At 49.8% G+C, this 20644-nt stretch overlaps 2 protein-coding genes across 2 annotated transcripts; both read right to left on the reverse strand.

The window, feature by feature from the left end:
* Positions 1 to 265: 265 nt before the first annotated feature.
* F4812DRAFT_451680 (uncharacterized protein) lies at positions 266 to 1741 on the reverse strand (the record flags this gene model as incomplete). Its single annotated transcript, XM_047936248.1, has 1 exon — positions 266 to 1741. One exon carries the CDS (start codon positions 1739 to 1741, stop codon positions 266 to 268), a length of 1476 nt encoding a protein of 491 aa, XP_047789046.1.
* On the reverse strand, positions 1715 to 19772 carry F4812DRAFT_64046 (uncharacterized protein). The gene is made up of 5 exons (XM_047939260.1): positions 19384 to 19772; positions 4563 to 19315; positions 2220 to 4274; positions 2029 to 2046; positions 1715 to 1798 (listed from the first exon to the last, which is right to left on the reverse strand). Coding segments are annotated over exons 2-5 (16710 nt in total). The 5' UTR covers positions 19198 to 19315; positions 19384 to 19772; the 3' UTR covers positions 1715 to 1796.
* Between the last annotated feature and the right edge of the window lie 872 nt (positions 19773 to 20644).

Genomic DNA, 20644 nt, shown 5'->3' on the forward strand with positions numbered 1-20644 from the left:
AAATGCAAACGCAAATTGTAAAAAGAGGCAACCCCCGTTTTTGTAAACCCGTAGGAAAAGACAAAAACCGTGACGGACATTAGAAGCGGTGAGAGAGAAAGAGAGAGAAAAGATCTTGAAATCTCGAGCATCCCTCATTCAAGCGTATCTTTCTTCCCCCTGGGCTTTATCCCCTTCGTTTATGATTATTACTATTATTCTTTTTGTTGTCAGCCCGCGACGCCGTTACTACTGCTCCGTGTATCCGCGAGGAAGTCGCCATTCTCTAGATGCCGCCTTCGAGGTACTCGGCCTCTTGTGGGGGAGTTGGGATGGGTAGGGGGGCGTCCTTCATCTGCAGGCTGACGGTGCTAGGTGCAGCTGCGGAAGGCGTTGCGCCTCGCGACAGCGGGATGCTGCCTGATTCGGACGTGGGTGTGACGATGCGGATGGTGGCGCGACGCGGGGGTTTGGCGACAAGCACCTGTGCAGGGCAGATGACAACTTCTTCGTCTCCAACACCGTTGTCATCGCCCTTCTTAACTACAAGTGGGAAGAGCACGGTGCGAACGATGGCATGTTGGGCTTCGTACTGCTCATTAGAGATGGTGTCTCCGGACCGCTCGTTCATGAGCGCTGCGTTGAAAGCAACGGTTCGCACTAGATCGCCATTGGCGTCGTACTCAGGTTGTAATGGCGGTAGCATCATGTATTCCGCACGCTGTGTACGCATCTCTATTGAAAGATCAACAGCTTCGCGCATGACACGGCGGAGCTGGGATTGTATTTGCGCCTCCAAATTGGACGGAGGCGGGAGGATCATGCATAAGGTCTGGAAGATGGCCTGTACGACGGCCTCGGTGTCCTGGTTGCGCTGATCACCAAACGCTGGCCTCTTGGATAGCAGCGTCAGCGTTATGGCACGCCACTGGCGGACAGCAGCAGGTGGTCCGACTTCTAAGAGAAGCTTCTCGAGAGACTTGAGCTTCTGTCGGTGTTCCCTGTCCATTCCAAAAAGGTAACGAGTAAAGACAAATTCCCAAATCATACTCATAGTCATAGACATAAATATGTCACGACGTCTCACTCGGTCGTTGAGATATTCATCGACATCAGAGCCATCTAAGACTGCGTTGTCCAATCGGTCAATGATCTTTTCGTCGTTGATTTCGCTTGTCAACCGACAAGCACGCATATCCGAGAACTTGGAGAAGCGAAGAACCCATTGCTGCACGTGTTGACACAATTGTTGGCAGCGATGGTCAAAATGATCTTCATCTTTAAGACGAAGGAAGTCGGCGTCGTGAGGTCTTTGGGCAAGTATTTGCCGTTGCATTTCCTTAACTTGCTGTTTGGTAACCTCAAGTTGGGCGCGCAACTCCTGAATCTCGCTGTCTTTTTCTTGTATTGTCCTATCGTAATTATTCTGAGCTATGCGAGAGTCTTCGAGTTCTTTCGCTGCCGACGCGTGTTGCGATTCGAGGCGGTTGTACTTCTCATTTTGTTGAAAAGCAAGTACGTTGTTGGCGCTGTGAAGACCTTCGTTGACCTCAGTCAATCGAGTGACTTCTTTTCGCAGCCATTCGAGAGAAGCCTTGAGACTTTCGATTTCGGCATCGCGCTCGGTAATGGCGGAGGCGGTCCGATGAGATAGGTTCTGTTCGGCGTGGGCCTTTGCATCGGCAAGCGCGCGATTTTCTGCTACTAATTGTTCGACTCTTGATTCGAGTTCCAGAACCTGTATGCTCTGTCGGCGACGCATACTCTGTGGTCGGGTCGGGGATCGTGGGGATCCGATGCGGCCTTCGCCGTAACCATCCTGCAAATCGGGGTTAGTATATAAAGTAGCGGTGGTCATGGCTCGATAGGGGGTTTTCGAATGATTTGCTTTAAGACGTGCTTGATGGATACTACGGATGGATACAACGCAATGAATGGATACCACCGTGTATAAATGGAGACACGTATAAAAAAAAAAAAAGTAACCAGGGGGGGTAGTAGAAGAACATGAAGAAGAAAGCACGGTTGCTATTAGTAACTATCACTTACATATACGTCGGTCATATCCTTGGCTCGCACACGTCCCTCATTAGCCACGGGTGTAGTGGGTGTAGGTGTGGATGTGGATGTGGATGTGGTGGTGATGGTTTGGTGTAGATGAGTCTGGTGGTCCTGGTGGAGATTTTCTCTCGAACCATTGCTGTTATTGGAGAGGTTGGAGCCAAGTGATCGAAGGTCACCGCTCATTCGCTTACCGATGCGTCTGAGCGCGAGCGGCGGGGTGTTGGAGCCTGATCGGAAATTTCTGCCGCCTGGACTTTCAGGCCGAAACTGCTGCGGTTCAGGTGTCCTCAACCGCGAAATGCTCGTGTTAGATGCAGACCGCCTTGGTTGATGATTTTCTATCCCTGGCGTCGACCCTCGGCTTATACTTTCTGATACACTTCTTTTCCCATCATCTTGCGATTTTGCTAATCGCGTTTTCCTTGGCTCCATACCATCTTGCATCTCATCTTGACTGCGAGCAATTGGCGTGCTTAACTTTGGCGCTTCATTTCCTAATCCTAGCTTTTTGCTTCTTCTCTCATTTGGTTGCCGTGTCCGAATCTCGCTGCTTTCGTTTTCCAATAATCCCGTTTTTCTGCGCGTAGGTGTAGGCGTGGGCGGGTTTTCAGGCCAATCCCGCAAATGCACAGCACTATCCCGTTGACTCAAATCATCCCATGAGCTTCGTCGTATCGAATTTGGTGAATCTGTTACAAATCCACTGTCCCTATTCAGCTCTGTGACAATTGGCGACTTCCTTGTAATGTTGTGACCTCGATTTCCTCCTTCATCCTGTAGTTCTTCACGCGTTTCCTCCTTTACCGGAGGTAGGATGCGGGGAGAATTGCGGCCGGTATTTCCGTAGTCTTGAATTAGAGATCTTGAACTTGGTGGCTTTGGCGATACTTCATCAATTTTGCGCTCTAATGTTGACACCGAAGGCTCCCTAGCGTGCTCTGATGTGTCCAGATCGTCCAGCCTTTTGATGATTTCAGTAGTAGGTGGCTCTCTCAATGTTGGACTGCCATGAATAGGAGTGCGAGGCTCCGGTAGGCTTTGTTGCACTTGTCCTCCTACTACTGGGCTCTCGGTATCCTCCTCAGCGGCACTACCCTGCACAGGAAGACCTCTTGTTAACGGTATGTCCTTGAGTTTAGAGGACGGTATCTCCGTCTGTATAACTGCCCCTGTGTTTCGCTCGGCTTCCATATCGCTTGCATTGACATTCATGTGCTTTTCCTCTAGTACTTCAGACTTGAGGACTTTTGGAACTGCACGGTTATCAAGTATGTCTTGTGTGTCTGGCGTTTTCATGCTGGCATACTTTTCAGTTGAATGTGTAGCCTCCCCAGTAGAAGATGTTGTAGCAATGCGTTCCGGAACTGTGGGGTCTACATCCTTAAGCATCTCCTTGTTCTTTTTAGACGAATTAAGGTGTGCTTCCATAAGGATAGCCGCAATCTTACGCGCTGGTGTGTTCATGTCTTCAATATGGCTGCGCTGCCGAGCCTCGGGCTGAATTGGAAGGGCCCTCTCCTCTTTACGCTTAGACTCTGATCGACTTAACTGCGGCTCTAAGGGTAAAGTAGAAATATCATGGCTTATTGCTACCGGTGATGCATCGCCAACCAACTTCTGAGTCGCGTCAGTTAGTATATTGTCACTTGAAGGTTGTGCAGCAGAATACGAAGCAGCAATCTCCCTCCGTGGTGCAAGTACCGGAAGTAGACCAGGAGTGCTAATCTGTTTGACACCACTATTCGCTTCGACGTTGTGTGGGATTGCAGTCGTTGGAATTAACTGAGGTTCAAGATACGAGGCTGCACTCCCTTGAGCAGGAATAATACCGTGCGACGCGACATCATTGTCGCTGGATTTTGTGGTGTATAACCCTACGGGTGGTAGTAGCCCCCGGGCTTCGTACCCTGAGCTCTCGGTGCCTTGAGAAGATTTGGGCCGAGTCGAAAAGAGCCCAGTTGTTGCATTGCTGCTGGATAGACGAGTTCTAATTCTCTTGCCAGGCTGCGGTGACTGATCGAATGGACGCTCGTGTTCTACATGACTACTGAGTTGAGCCGGTGAGAGGTCGACGTTGACCGCGTATGCGGAGACGGTCGACGGTGTCCGAGGAGGGGTGACAGGCCCTGGTAACTCGACGTGTTCTAAGGTATCTTGTCTGGTTTCGCTAAGAGGCCCTGTGTCAGAATCACGCTCCGATACGAGCCACGGCGGTTGAGTAATTTCCGAAACTTCTACGCTGGTCTTGTCAGGGGGACTGATATTGATGTTTTCAGCATTTTGATCTTGGTCTTTCGGCTTGGGGGGGATTTCTTCGACGTCCTTTGCTTTAGAACCTTGCCCTTCGACTTCTGAGGTATTTTCTAGAGTCAGTCTTCTCGGGGCGTTCTCTTTTCCCACTGTATCCGGAGAAGCGTTTGCCAGTGCATCTTCCATGGACTCTAGAGGAGTAGAAGTGCCCGACGCTTTGCGGCGTGTCTTGTCTTGCGGGGAATTATTTGGGGATTCTAACCACTCACCCTCATTTACCATTGTCCTTTCCAGTTCCGAAACGTTGGGTTCCTTTGTGATGTCGCTCGAATCTTTGCCTGTATTTTGTTCTTGGCTTGCAGGCGTTTGAGTTTCCGAGCTTACTTCTGATCCGGCTTGAGCACTAAGTCTCTTCTTCTTCTTGTCCTTCCTTGACTTCTTGCGGCTAAGAGGGGAAGACGGAGAGGGGTCGGTGTCGAATTGTTGATAGGCGGGCAAATCTAGATGTTTGGCGGTACTTATCTTGGGCGTCTTAATACGTTCCGGAACTTCATTTGACTTCCTAGGTGACTGCTCTACGTTTACTGAGGTTCCTGTACTGACTGTCGTCTCATCCTCCTTTTCGGTATCCGGCAAACTTTGCGGCTGCGGGTCGGAATTTGGGATTTCAATATTTATTTCGGGAGTACTGAGTGTTTGTGCCTCTTCTCCTTTCTCCGAAGTCTCTATAGGAATGTCGGGCGAAATCCCCTTCGACTCTTGTACGTCGGGTGTGGCCTCACCTATAACATCGGCAGTCCTATTCGCGGGTGCATCCTTGGTTGTATTTTCCACCTCAGGGGCTATGAGAGCCTGCTCGGAGCTAGAAATCAAGTTTTCTTCTTGGCCTAAGAGGGCGCCTATATTTTCACCTTTTTCTTCGGTCTGACCTTCTGTCCGTTCTTGAATTGGTTGAATCGAGGATGCAGTCTCTATTACTGGTGTCTGCAAGTCCGCTTCTGGGGTGTTCGATGATGTGGTGTCTATGGAGCTCGTAATAGAGTCATTTTTTACTTCTGAATCCGGATTTGCGGGCTCTAGAGTTTGCTCTGAGGGACCAGGTGCAGTTTTGGGCGCTACCTGCTCGTTACTGACCTTCAAGTCAGGCTCGGTTTGGAACAGCTCAGCGGCTAGAGCGGCCAATTTCTTCATTTTTCGCCTTTCCTTCTTAGACATTTTGCTACCGGGGGACTGAGAAAGGTCTGCTTTACGCTTCTTTTCCCCCTTCGTGATTGGCGGCTGTTCTACTATAGGCAAAGCATCGGTTCGTCCCTGGATTTCTTGCACGGGAGATTCTTCAAAGAGAACTGGCTGCGCTTGAGGTTCTAGAGGGATCTCGGTTTTAAGCTCGGGCTCCTCACTGGCTTGGCTTACTTCCTTATCCTTTTTCTTGGATTCCTTGCTTATAGCCACTTCGGATAGGACGTCTTCGGGCATAGGATCTGTGGCGGCTGCCGATGTATTATCGGTATCAAATTGCTGGGATTCCTGTAATGACTCAAGCCAAGATGGTCGTCCTTCCCGTTCTAATGAGAGTACGGATTTCGGTGTAGGTGCCGTTTCAAGTTGGATCGTTCCTTTATCCTCTGTCTCAGGCTTTGACTTCGTAAGCGATTTAAAGGGGTCCTCGGTATTTTCATCATTCTTCGAGGTCGTAGGTTCTTGTATACTTAGAAGACTCTTGAATGAATCAGCAAATCCTCCAAAGAAACCCCAGCTCATCCGTTGTTCGGCGCGTTGGTCCACGGGTTGCTCTGCAGATCGCTTTGGCAACTCCTCAGGAATTTGAGGCTCAACTATTTGCGTGCTTGCCTCTGCTGGTTCTTGTGCTTGTTCTTGTTCTGGCTCTGGCTCTAGTTCAACTTGGATGGCTTTCTTCTTTTCCTTGCTTTTCTTAGGCATTTTTGTCGGCGTGGACTCAGCTTCATCTGAGGTAATAGTGGATTCCTCGACAGGGTTCGCAGAGCTTGCTAGCCGTGTAGGTTCTTGTGCTTGAGTCAGCAACTTCTGTTCTAAACGCTGTGAGGACTCATCTGGCTGTACAGGTCCTGGCTGTACAAGTTCTGGCTCGACAGTTTTGGACTGTACAGGTTCTGGCTCAACAGATTCTGGTTGTACAGGTTCTGGCTTGATAGGCTCCGGCTCAACAGGTTCTAGCTCTGCAGGTTCTTGCTGTGCCGGCTCATCGGTCTCCAAAGGATCTTCTGGAGAGGGAACTAATTGCTCGGGTTCGCCCGGTTGGGCAAGCTCTTCTACCTTAGGCGGTGCCTGCTCTAACTGTTCTTCCGAAGTAGTTGGCTCCTCTGGTTGCACAAGCTCTTCCGTTGGTAGATTCTCAGTTTGCGTGTGCTCTCCTGACATTGCGACTTCTTCTACTTGGGTAGATTCTGCTGGTTGCAAATATTCTCTGGACCTGGAAAGTTCTTCAGGATGTACAGCCTCAGCTGGGGTTTCGGAAATGATAGGGTCTACAGCTTCCTCGCGCTTTTCATCTGAGTGGACTAGCTCCTGAGGCACCAACTCTTCACGCGGTGAACTCGAGAGAACATCGGTTTGTTCTTCCAACTCCTGGTTGATGAGAGTCTCTGGCAGGACGGCCTCTGCCTGAGCGGAACCCTCGGTATTGGGCTCATCGGAAGGAGGAACAATGTCAGTATCTTCAGTAGGGGTTTGATCCGTTAGAGGAATGTTAGAGTCTGGTAACGTAATTGTTTCGACCTGCTCCTGGGCGGTCTCAAGTGGCGCCATCGCAGATATACCATCTTCAGTGGAAGGTCTATCATCCTGTATGTTCGCAACTGTGGCCTCAATAGCGGTGGACCCAGCCGGGACTTCAAGCAACCTGGTCAAGTGGTTTTCCTCAATGGGAACCGGATCCTCCGTGTTCATGGGAGCCACATCGGTAGAACTGAGATCCATAGATGACTCTAGCTGCTGAGGTGTGGAACCCGATTCTGGTTCGGTTGGCATTTTGGCTTCAAGTTCTGGCTCCTGGGCGCTTGGTTGCTTTTCTTTATCAGCATTATGATCAAGCTTTAGATCCACGACGTCATAACTGGCCGAATTTTCTGGAATAGAGAATAGTTCTGTATTGACCTGGTCAACTGCGGATGTAGTAGCCATTAGATCGGTGGTGGGTTGAGATAGCTCTTGTTGGGAAATCGTCTCTTCTCCCCGCGGACTTGCGCGCTTCTTTTTCTTGTTCTTTTTGGCCTTTTTAGTAGGAACTACCTCGTCAATGGTCTCGTCCTTCAAGCTCTCGACAGCCAAGTTTTCAGTTTCTGTCATCTCACTTATGTCTGGTTGAGCTGCAGACTCCAATTTCGCTTGATTTTGTTCTTGTGACTGTACATCATCTGAACGAACAACATCCTTTACTTCTACGTCCTCCTTATTTCCAGTAGGGCCAAGGTCAATAACGTCCGCATCTTTGTGACTTTGAGAAGTGCCACTCTCCATCTGTTCATCATTGCCTATTGTATCCACAGATGCTTGACCCGGTTCGACTTGAGAGGCATTCTCATCATGAGCGTTCCTTCTTTTAGCTTTCTTTCCCTTTTTACTCTTTTTCGGAGAGATAGGTTCATCCAGCGCTTCTTCCTCTGAAGCTTCTGTAGGAGCTAAGACCTGAGATTCATCTTCACCTATAGGAGCCGTTGGACCTCCCTCTGCTTCTTGCTCTAGGACTTTCTCGGATAGGTGGTTATCTAGGAGGGTTAGTTTATTTTCTTCACCTTCCTTATCTTCGACGCTTTCGGGGTTCTTAGGCTCTGGCTCCACAATTTCCTCAACATCAGCTGCGGTAAATTGGTTGTGTGTAGGCGAGCTGGAGATATCCTCTTGAGCTGCGGCAATTGCGGTCTCGGTGGGCTCGTCCACTTTGTCAGGGGGCGGGAGAGAAAGCTCTTCGCTGACTATAGGTACAGAGGTCTTTGCAGAATTGATTGCTTCGTCGACGGCTTCTGGCATGCTTGGGACAGATTCGGCGGATTCTTGGCTTGGTACAGACGCCATATCATCTAGGAATGACTGGCTTCCTCGTTCTTCGATTTCTTTCCTTTCTTTTGGCCTGGGCGTGAGAACGCTTTCCACGCCTTCGTCGCCTTCGTCGTCGCGTACAGGCTCAGCCACGGGTTCTTCCTCTAGCATAGAGTTTTCAGTTAGATCATTGGTTTGTCGAGTTTTCTCCTGGTCCTGGACATTTGTAACTTCTCCACTTGGGGCGATCTCAGGCCTGGTTATCAGCACATCGTCACCTGCCTTGTCTGTATTAACTCCTGGTTCCTGCCCAGAGTCTTGAGAATGGACGGTTGTGCCCGTAACATCCGATGGTCTTGGCTCGGGCTCTCTCGTTGTACCCGTAACATCAGACGGTCGTGGCTCGGGCTCTCTCGTTGGGGAAGGAGAGATATCTAACATGCTGACCGCGGTCTTGCTCGTTCCGGGGGTAGGTAAATCGGGTAGGTCAGGCGCGTTTTGCTCAGTCAGGCGCGGCTCCGTCTTAGTTTCTTTCACCAAGGGTAAATCCAAAGGCATTACATCTTGCGGTGGCTTGCTCTTAAGAATAGGGGTTTGCGGCTGTTCGGTCGTAGGTTCCGTCGGTAAGGGGGACGCTTCGGGTTCATGTTCTTGTACTTGGCTTTCCTTCTCTATTCCCTTATCCTCATTTGTAGGGCTCTGTGGGTCATATCTATGCGGCTGAGACACCAGCTCCTCCGGCTCGACTATGGTTGGGACTTCCGGCGTGACTTCACCTAAATTAGTCTGGTCTTGCGGTATAGTCGATGGTGTTTCAACGAGATCTGAGGGAGGGACCTCTGTACTTGGCTCATCCACCGGTGCTGCTGCTCCTGCTTGGGTATCAAGCGCGTCTTGACCTTCACTCTCAAGTTCTTCCGTAATCGTTGGCAGTACGTTCAAAGTAGCTTGGGTTATATTCTCGGTTAATAGGCTAGACTCAACTTGCGAATCGCTTATGGCAGCGTGCTCTGTAAGGAGATTCGACTGGCCATCTTCTGAAATAGGTGGCGCAACTCGAGATGTAGCTAAATTGCTGTCATTTGTCATATTTTCTACAGGCTGTTCAATCCTCTCCTGGGGCTCGGGGACTGCTGTAGGAGTAGCTTCTGCGAGGGGAGTTCGTGGAGTTGCTGGGATGGGTAAAGCTTGGGATTCATCCTGGGTGGGAGGCTCCTGGACGTTGTCCACTTCAGCGGGTATATTGTCATTGACAGGCTCCTGCACTGCTGGTACAACTTCACCTAAGGGTTCTTGAACACTGCCAAGCCCATCGTTTGATCTGTTGTCCACCAAAAGTCTGTTTCGGGCTTCTATCGACTCCTCGTCGGCTTTCTGAGGTATTGGCTGCTCGGCACTTGCAGAAGCGTCGATTTCTCCTGACGTCGGCCGGCCTTGGATATAGCTAGGGACTTCTGATCGCGCCTTAGCTTCAATGTGCTGGATAAGCTGATCCAATGGGTCTACTGGCTGATCATGAGATTGTTCTTGTTGAACCTCCGATGCGTCATGAGGCTGATCCTCAGATTTCGATAAGAAATCCGGCAGGGGCGGTATCTCAATAGAGCTCCAGTCAGGATTGAAGGTTGTGTCAGGCGTAGGGGTATCGCCGACAGGTTCCATCGGGACTTCCATGGATCCTCGTTTAAGTGCTCCAGGTAATTGAGCGCCTTCGAGTTTTTCCTTCTCAGGTCTTTCGATGCCAGATGGGGTTGGATCTAAACCAAAATTTCTGCCGGCTTGTATAATATCCTCGGAATTAAAATCTGGTTTGGTGGATATTTCTGGCAAGATAATAGATGCCGGGGTTTCACTGGTGTTAACAGAGGCGTTTTCGGATTTATTATCCGTCTCCAGCTGGTTAATTGTCGTCGGCCCGTCAGTGTCTCCTTTGGCTTGAGTAGCCTGCGTGTCGTCGCTAAGTCTACCAACGTTAAATTGAGTTAGCGGGGTTACTTCCTTGCTCGCATCATCCCGCGCATCCAGAATTTCCGGTGTTTCCTGGGGAGTATCGTTAGTGATGGTCTCAATTTGGTTAGATCCACGCTTTGCTTCAACTTCTTCCTTGTTGGGGATAGACTGGGACTCGGATGCTTGGTTCTCTACCTCAGTGACAGCTGTTAAGTCAACTTCGTGAGCGAGAGGTTGAGAGGAGGGTTTGCTATCAGCCTCTATCTCCACAATCGCCGGCTCCCCCACAGATCTCTCAGATTCTAGTTCCCCACCCAATGCAGGTGCATCAATAGCGTCAGTGGTACCCAATTGACTTAATCGACCTTCCTCGCTCTTCTCTTGGGATTCTTTGCCAGAGCTATCTAATCCAGGCGAGACATCATCGTCAATTGGTTCAGCCTGTGCCACAACTGGCTCCTGCATATCCTCTATAATTGGTTGAGGTATGGTCGACTGCTCCTCAACAATCGGGGCAGCTGATTCAATGTCGCGGTCTTGGGGTGGCTTTTCAGGAATATCACTAACGGTTTGAGGCTCATGAGCATCAGCTTCTAAGGGTGCTTCTTGAGCCGCCGGTTCCGGGTAAGGTACAATCGTCTTAGAAGTATCAACTATTTTCGACGTCGCTTGGCTGATCTCGACTTCCTTGCTTTCCCTCTTCTTGTTGCTGGGTTCATCCTGCGGTTGAGTTGTTTCCCGTGCCTCTTCGCCAGATACTTCATTAATTAGACTCGGTGGTCGGGCGTTGTCGGTTTCCAGGCTTAAACCCGAGGGTTCCTCCGCCGCTTGAGGTGATACAGGTGATTTGTCTTGCTTCTTTTCTGAGCTCTCGTTCCAGTTGGGGCTCGAGGATAAAGCTTCCAGTGGATCGGTTGACGCAGGTCCCTGCTGATCCCTGCTATCTTCACCGCCAAGTGAATCGAGCTGCATTGGTGATTCATCCACGTTGGTATCCTCCAACAACGCCAAGCCGCTTGGCTTCTGTTCGGCCGGTTGTGGCAGTCCAGTTTCAGCCAAACTAGGTCGCACATCATGTTCTCCATCCGCAATGGAACCCTTAGGTTTTGTGGTATCGCTGGGCGATTCAACCTCTTCTGAAGATGGATTCGATATCGATTGTGATTGCTCATCTTGTCCAAGAGCAGGAAGCGTAGATTGGAGATCGTCATGGCTGTCAATCTTAGGGTTGCTTAGTATAGGCTCCACCGGCTGCATTAAAGTAGGTATTTCTCGCGATGTCTCCTCGTCGTTGTAATCGGCTTCGCTAGATCTCTTAGGTTCTTCAAGTACCGGTTCGCTAGTCAACTCATTCACAGGAAATAGATTTAGTTGCTGCTTAGCTTGTGGACTAGTCGGTGCTTCCACAGACCCTTCTGCAGGAGTGTTAGGTTGCTGGTCTTCAGTTTGTATTGCTGGGAGAGGCGGCGATTGGGAAACAGGCTGGCTCTCTTCTTCTCGAGCTGGGATCTGTTCATCGACAGCTCGAACCTTCGGCTCAGGGGCTATAACTTGCATCTTCTGTCCCTCCTCCTCGGACGTCTCTACGGGTAACAGAGTTTGTTCGGGCAGCTTCAGTTGGTTGTCACGTAATTCCTGTGGAGTAGTTTCTGCTCGATCCTGGCCGGAGGTTTGTTGGTCGACGGGAAACGCGTGATGGCTATCTGCATTGGTCTCCTGAGTTAACTCCTCGACTCTTTTAGCCTGCTTTTCAACAGGGGAAGTATGTTCGGTCTGCTCATTCTCGGATACTGGTTGTTGTGCACCCTCGCCCTTCGTCTCATGTTCGTTAGAGGGGTTAGAGGAAAGCTCCGGGACTGGCGCAAGTTGCTCGGGCTTCTCTAGTCCAGTAGCAATCGGGGCCGATTCTCTTTCAGTTACGACAGGCTCTGTCTGGAAAGTAGAAGTTTCGCGTCCTATGGTAGCCGGGTCGCTCTGGGAAATAGTCGATTCTGGCTTGACAACCGGCCCTAATCCAGTGCTAGGTGCTTCTGATTCCACCTCGATTGGCTCATCTTCGGTGACAGGGATATCCTTTTGTACGGCAGAAGTAATTGGTTCTTCGACATGAGTTTCTCCAGCGTGAGACTCAATCTCTACGACTTTAGGTTCCCTGCTTGATACTCCTAGTTCCGAAGCCATTCTGGGTCCAGTAGATGATGTCTCTAGGTCGTTCATGGGAGCTTTTGGCTCAACCACACTACGCTCGGGTTCGATCGAAGGAGTCCCGATCTCAACAGGAGGCACTTCCGGCAGAAGAGCAACCTCATTTTCCGGTGCATTAGACTTTTCAACGACAGACGACTCTAATGGAATAGGAGATGGCTCTGATGTTGCCTCTGGCTGTGGCTCTGCGCGTAGCTCAATCCTAGGATTGTTTATTTCAACCTTAGCGGCCTCCGACCCTCGTGTAATTGGCTTCTCGTGACTAGACTTGAGTTCTTCAACAGCAACAGGTTTCTCTTCGACCAAAGTTGGCTGCTCAATGGGAGTCCGATTACTGTCGACTGGAACCTCATCGTCAACCTGGTCTGTAGGCAACTCCTCCTGCACGTCAATTGAAGGTTGTTCCCGGCGTGGTTCTGAAATAGAGTACTCAGGTAACACTGTTTCAATAGATTCGTTATCGTCCACGTCTTGTTCTGGGGCCTCGGGTATGCCCTTCGTAGAGATATCAACCGGCGTGGGTTCAACATGCTCCGCGGGGGAAATTCGCTCATGTACGACACCGCTAATATGTTCTCCTTGGAGCGGAGTAGTTTCTATAGCGGGATGCACGGATAATTCATCGATGTAGCTTAACGTTCTCTGCTGTAATTGATCGTTGTCTCGGGCCTTATCTATTGAAACGTTGTATTCTGGGAGCCCACGATCATCTGCGTTACTTAGAGCAGTATCGAAGGTATCGGTCGAATCTGGTGTCTTAGTTCCAGAAAGCAAGTCCGAAGCAGGGAGGAATTCTTGTGGCGTTTCCATAGTAACAGCTTTGGTGGCCTGGCTTGAGGTATGATTATCAGGCGTGGTCGTAGTTTCTGGTTCCCGTATATCAGGCGTCGCGACTCCTTTTGGAATAGCAGTATCATCCAAGTTGTCTTTAAGGCCCTTAGCAGAATTGCCCTGAGCCCCATCACCTGGAGCTACTGGGAGAGCCGGTGAACTGAAAGGACTACGAGAATCCTCGCCAGCTTTCAAGTCTGCCTCTTCAGGGAGAGGCGACAAGTGGGAACCCTCTGCTCTAGTATCACGCTGTGATGAAGCTTCGTTGAGGGGTTTGCTGAAGGGGCTTTCACCAAGTTGATAGGCCCTTTCAGCTGCATGCGAACTTTCCGGTTTTTCTACAGGTATTCCAACTGGTGACGACAATGGTTTAGAAAAGATATTTTCGCGGAAGGGATGGCCACGATCGGGAGATTCCATGAATACGGGGGCTGACGACGGCGACCCTCGCTCGCGAATTTCAACTTCTGAAGGTAAATATTCTCTTTCGGGGGAGCTTGATAGGTCGACCGATCCACGTAACGCCTTCTGGAGAAGGAGGAGGGGCTTGAAATCCCGAGAGGCTTCCCAGGACGTCGGGCGAGAACGATTCTTCGATTCGCCTCCAAATTCTACGGTAGCAGTAACTGGCGAGATAGACGGTGAAGATCTTCCATTACTCGGCGTATGCCTATGTCCCGGGCGAAAGAATTGGATAGGTATCGCGCTTTGGCTGGGCGTCTTTGGCGTTTCGAGGGTGCTGCGACGGCGAGTATGAGTAGGAGTCTCGCGTACATGTCGTTCATGCTCGGGTGTCTCAGGACGGCTATCCGGTAGTGGTGGAAAATTATCGCCAAGCTTGGAAATAGGAGACCTAGGACGACTTGGAGGTAAGGGTAAAAGATCGCCATGCTTGGGATCTATAGCAGGTCGAAATTCTCGCGGGACAATCTCTGGGTCGATAGGCTCTACTTGTCGTGGTAAAGTTGATTGTCTCTCAGGAGTGGAGGGGTTTATTTGGGCTTTTTCATCCACAGGAGCACTGGTGGCTTTCGACTGGGACTCTTGTGATACAGTAACGTCACCCATCGAGCCGACACCTACGCCAGGGATGTCGGCATTACCTAAAAAAGGATCATTTTTGTCCTCATCCACTTTAGGTAAATGCTGCTTTTCTTCTGCTATCCCGATTGAAGATTTTAAGCGGCCGAAAAAGCTCGTACTCCCGCTACCTTTCTTATCACCTTCCGACTTAGAGCCTTTTCGGCTCTTTTTACCCGCACTCTTCGAGGTGGAAGTTATGGTTTTGGTATCGTCTACCTTCTCATCCCTCCTATAGTTATCAGCCGTTTGATTATCGTCATGACGAGACTGATTCGAAACTGCAGGGCTGGCATCCCGATCTAAGATCTTAGATGGATTAGGATAAGAATCTGGTTTTGATCTCTTGGAAGTTTCCACAGAGCCTTCAAATGGGGCTGCAGATTGATACGTCGAGGGCTGATCTTCGTACGAAATCGAGCTTCGCGTAGATTTCTTCGCCTTTCTCGCCATATCGAGCTCGTCCTCTGTCGCAGCTGTCTTCTCACTACGAACATCACTGGAAGATTCGGTCATCTCCTTTGGGCTATCGTAGAGGTATTCAACAGGAGGCTCCGCCTGTGACGAGGAGTCACGGACACTTGAGTCTTGGGTGGATTCATTCTGTAGCTTGTTGGGCGAATCCCAATCTTCAACGCCACGGACTGCCGGGAACGCAAATGTATCATCGACAGAGCCACGTTTGCTCTTTTTACCCTTTCTCAATGAATCGTCACTTCCAGGTAAAGAAGCAAGGTTTACCTTTTGAGCACGGTCTGGAGAAGCTTCCGACTTTGGAACAGAATGAAGCGGTGAATTATATGCTCCATTGTCACGCTTCAACCCCCCTTCGCTCTTTTTCGGTATTTCCCACTCATCATCAGTTGAGATAATACTGTCCGCGGTATCGACTATTCCATAAGAACTTGCCGTCGAAAGCTCCGTTGGCAGGACCGTCCTCGAGAAAGATTCACCTAAGTCTGGCCTAGACCTCCTATTGTCCTTTCTTGATATGCCGGATTCGCCATCAGGCGTAAAAAATACATCGTCCACTTTAACAGGCTCCTTGGACTCGTGCGTCGAGGCCTCGGGTTTCGCTGTAGAAATTGAAGGTGAGCTATATTTCTCCAAGTCGCGTATAAAACCCTTGTTGTTTTCGTCCAGACGACCTGACGTGCCAAGCTGTACGGCATTGATATCTCGTACAATATGAGAAACGTCGACTGGGACTGGGATATCAGAACTCTCTACAGTATCAGATTGTCTCGAATCCTCTTGGACAACCACGGGCTTTTTGGTCTTGTTTGGTCTTCTCTTGGATGAGGTGTCTTCCCCTTCGACAATAAATTCTGCCTTTAGTTCCTGCTCGTTTCGGGGCGTCTTGTCGACTAGAGTATCGTCCGATGATTGGACTCTTGTCGCTTTCTCGCGTCTCTTCCCCACCTTTTTACTAAGCTTGCTTGAGGGCACATCCCATTCATCCTCCGTGAAAGATCTCGAGAGCTCTGCAGCCTTGCTATTATCGGCAATAAGCTCGGGCTTCTCGACACCGCCACGGTCAGGGGCCTTATCCTGTTTGCGCTGCTCTGCCCTGTTAAGCTCGGAAAGAATTCGCGATTTATCAGTTGGAATATCCCTCTCCTCGGATGGTGTATCAACTTCTCCGACGACGAAGCCACGTTCCCGATCACTCTGCGAAGCGGCAGTCTTTTGGGTGTCAAATATCCCTAAGTCGGTCACCGACTCGACGAACGGTGTTCGGTACGCGCCAAAGTCGTCCGACCCAGGCGGCGAATCGCGCTTATGAAAATTTGCATCGTCAATGACAATCTTAGGATCAAACCCACTGCTTTCGAGGGCGGCAGCTATATTTGCTGTAAAAGCTGGGTCTTCTTGAAAGGAACCTGACTTCCGAGCGCCTTTAAGGTTCGATGGTTTCGGACCAGGGACAGGTGGGCTATCATACGTGCTCTTGAATGGAACCGAAGCTCTACGATTTGGAGGTTCGTCTTCGTTCCTTGAAGCCTTTCTAAGTTCGGTCGCTTCAACGCTAGCAATCTGCTCTGGTGTACTTGAAGACGCCTTTTTATTGCTACCACCACCAAGAGTTGCTGCGATGAATCCCAATCCCCAACCGCTCCTTTTCCCGGTCCGACTTTTTGGAGTTTCAGCGGGCATAACAATCTTTGTACCCGAATACGGGTCATCTCCTCTTTCCGGACTCTCTACGACGTAGCGTTTTGTCTGGTTCTTTCCCCAACTAACAGATTTTGCACCTGATGGTGCCACGGCTGCTTCGCTCTGAGATTCGGTAACTACAGCAGGTACAACCTTGGGCGGGAGGATATCAATCTTCTTAACAGGTTTAGGAAGAGGCTCCTCAGGGCGTCGCTGTTCCTCTGGAATCGGTATGGGAATTGGTGTGGGAATAGGCGTGGGCCTCACAACATTAAGCATTGGACGCTCGCGCTCAGCAGAAGGATCTCTAGCCGTGAATATGGGTACCTTGGTGTGACTCTTAATATCTGGCACTAGGAAACGAGAAAGCTCTTTAGGATGTTCAAGGATATTATCAATGCGGACATCAGCGTCGGGTCCGTCGTAGGGGCTCTTCTTCTTCGGGTGGTCCATTTCTGGGGGTGATACGACATCAACAATCGTCGGTTGCTGATCCTCCTTCCATTTGCCGACTACCGAAGTCCCTGCATCTCGAGTCTCTGCATCCTTGATTTTTCGCGCAAGTTCTACTTCCCGGTAATAGCGGTTGGCGTTTTCTTGGACAACATCTTTCTCATGACTATGTCCACGGCGATCTTCAGCCATTACAGTTGCAGCGGCGGCAGCGAACGCAACCTCGCTTACAGGAGCGGTCGCATGCTCAGCAGCTTCGTATATTTCAACTGCGTCATGAAGTTGCCGCTCGTAAGAATCTCTCCGACTTAGTCGTTCTGGGGATGAATGGTCTTCCGGTGATGAGAAATTAGGTTCGCGATCTACAGTTATCACATTCGGTGTCAAAGGTCGCTTTGATGTCGTGTAAGGGGGAGTCGAGAAAGCATCATCGGCTACTTGAAACTGAAATATATCGATCGGAGCCTTTCGGGTAGGATTCTCGGGGCCATTCACAGGTTTGTAGCTTTCCACGCCAGAGCGACTAACACGGTCTCCATTGCGGCGTTCCTCTTGGTGAGCCTCTCTATCGCCGGTCTTCAGTCCATCCTGTTGAGTATGTTTATGCTTGTTGCGTGGTGGATCGTAATCATAGACATCGGTACCATGCTCATCACGGCGACGCCACTCATTTTCAAATTTCTGCTTTATTTCAGGCACAACCTTCTCCCAGTTACTGTCTCTTTCAGATTTTGGGTCGGATCCGAAAAGTGGCCGTCCACGTGTCTCCGCGGGATTATCACGAGCAACAGGAGGGGAGTCATGACGGCTCTTACGCTTTTCATCCTTCTCAGCCTGGACGCTAGCATCCGAACGCTTTGACGGGCGCGTAACATGTCGGTCATGATTCCTATCGTGCTGATCGTGATCATATTTACGACCAGAACTCAGTGACACACTTTCTGATGCACCCGCAGCCGAATCAGTAGTAGCAGTACTTTCAGGTACCTTTTTAGACGATGCACGCTCTGTTTTCTTGGATTCTGTTTCCACCGATTCGAAAACTGATATAGACACGGGTGCTATTGGCCTCGGCTGTTGTAGGGGTACTGGCGCAGGTCGAGACAAGTTGGACAAGTCCTGTTGGCTGGACACAACAGAACCACGGTCATAATCAACGCGACTCGGATCAGATGTCGCAACCGGATATACCAGTTGTAACGGACGGTTAGTAGTCACAGCTTCGCTAGGGGACCTTGAGGGTTCATACGGTCGAGGAGATCCCACAATCGTAGATCGGTCAATCGTTTCAAACCCACAAGGGGCATCAACGAAGCCATGAAGCGAGTTCACAGGCCCGAATAGTCTCGGATCAACCACTGAAGATTTCCGGCGAAGAGGGGGCCCATAAATTTGTGAGGGAAGAGGAGAACGGGAAGAACTAGGGGTACTCTGACTAGGAATAGGGTGGTTAATAGTATTAGGCAGGCTGAGTCCCGAGGAGCCATATGCAAGGCCAGAGTCAAACTCGCTAGACGACGACTCGTCTTCAGAAGCGGACTCCCACTCCGAATCGTCTGAGGAATCATCTAGCCGCGGTTTAGAGCTTCCAACCCCCTTGTTAGAGTTCCCGCTATTTGTTCGGCGGAACTGACTCAGGGCTGTGGCAGCACCAACCAGCGCCGACGGCCGGCTCCTCCCAGCTGCTTTTAGGTCTTCGGCATTTTGTTTTCTAGCAATCTCGGCAAACTGTCTTCCCAATTCAAGTATTTCTTCGTCCGTCTGATCGCGTCGCGGACGAGGCCTACCAGCACTACTACTAGGGGGGCTAATTTCACGACTCCGCCGCCGTTCGACATAGCCCTTTCCGTAGGCAAGATCCGAGCCTACGGACGAAGAGGAGGAATTCCCGAACCGGAGAAAACGACTACGCTTCTTTTTTACACGATGTTGCTTCCGTCCGCTACCACTACCACCGCCGAAGAACGCGCCAAGGCCAAATCTCCTAGAGGGACGGGAGATATTTACTAAGGAGGATGAGGTGGAGGATGAGGAGGAAAGAGGCGAGGGCGCACGCGACCGATATGTTATAAGCTCGTTTCGCTCTTCCGGAGGCGGTGCGGGTAGTGCTATTTGTTGATTCTGGAGTTGCTCTCTAGAATCGCGCCGCTCTTTGCGCCGGCGGCGAGAGGATTCGGGACTCCGCCGGCGATGATGCTCTCGGGTCATCATCTTATAGGATTAGACTCGTTACGTTTAGTCGAGTCCATTCAGAAAAAACACTCTATAATAATAATTGTGGAAAAAAAGAGTGTATATTAATTAAGGTAAGGTATACCGTCGCGACGGTCTTAAAAATCGAGTATTAACGATGTTTTGTTTAGATGCTGACTTTCAGCTGTGGGGACGTATACATACTATGTAGTAGGAAACAGCCCGGTATCAAGGGTTGGGAAATGATTTAAAGCCCGAGCTGAAGGATGCACGTAGGTACTAGTAATGGTACTGTAGCAGAAGCAGTAGGTACAATACTATGTAAAGTGTTGTAAGTGCTAACTGCCCCAGAAAAAATAAATAGTTAGCCCCATATAAGGCGGCTAACACTCTTAAAAGTTACCTAATGTACCTACTGAGGTGTTGATTGAAGCGGTGGCTGGGAGGGTTTCCTTTTTTTTCCCTCTCTCCTCTTCGCCGCTTCCCACTTCTTGTCGCATAATAATTTAAAAAGTTGGATGGAGACCTTCAGCTGTTTCGAGGCGAGGGGGGATTCGGTAATAATCCTATCACGTGGGTCGCACCGAAAATACTGTCCTACCACTGGTTGCTATCAACCCAATTGCAACCATCTATCGACAAATCGATCTTGAACATTAATACGGGCTGCCACGTCAATATGCTGCAGGGTTAGCCACTCTGTTCCGCCCACACACACTAACAAGCATAAAGAAGGCATAAGCATAGCTGCACCATACAGTAGGCTGCCCGTTAGCCGAGCAGCTGACTGACTATCAGGTAACCTAGATTATTCTATAAGACCTCTCTCCGTTCGTCTATATAGTTGTGTAGCACCCGATTCGCAGTGGTGTATCCCGAGGATATTCGTTTACTCATACCCAAGATGCCACATGTATTTATATCAGTGACACGGAGGCCGTATCATTGGCATTCGATTTTTATCGCTCCTCTTTAGGTATGTTTCGATCGGGGTGTACAATACAGCTGAGACCAGACAGACAGACAGACATACAGGCAGGCATACATACAAGTACGTGTCTCGAAGGCCATCGTGGCAAGCGGCGATATTGAAATGTGTCTTAACGATATTTAGACCTGAGGCAGCTCAGTATCAGCCAACAGTATCCGCTGCTTTCGATAGTTGCTGTCGACGTGTAACTCGTTCGTGAGAGGTGGTTAATGAAGGCCCATTCTCGAATTGCAGAATTCCCCCCACGATTGATTAAGAAGGAGGTCCAACAACCACGCGGGGTCGCCCCGAAAGCATTGAAGCGTGCCATTTTGTTAGTTTTCCCACAGGTAGGTATGTATTTATACTTGAATCAACCGAATTCAATTCCTCATTAAATTAAAAGTGTTGCTAAAAAGTTAGTATGGATGATAGTATCTCTAGTAAATGGCAACACATACTAAGATAGCTACTAGCAAGATATCTCAGCGGCTA

Source organism: Daldinia caldariorum, assembly GCF_022478825.1.
Source record: "Daldinia caldariorum strain CBS 122874 unplaced genomic scaffold F4812scaffold_11, whole genome shotgun sequence".
Taxonomy (NCBI): domain Eukaryota; kingdom Fungi; phylum Ascomycota; class Sordariomycetes; order Xylariales; family Hypoxylaceae; genus Daldinia; species Daldinia caldariorum.

Excerpts from the sequence above, each read along its gene's own strand:
- F4812DRAFT_64046 (XM_047939260.1), bottom strand. The coding sequence starts at position 19,197 with ATGATGACCCGAGAGCATCATCGCCGGCGGAGTCCCGAATCCTCTCGC. Across the intron at positions 4,275-4,562 it reads AAGGACAATGGTAAATGAGG|TTTCGGAAATTACTCAACCG; the intron begins GTGAGTGGTTAG and ends CCAGCGTAGAAG.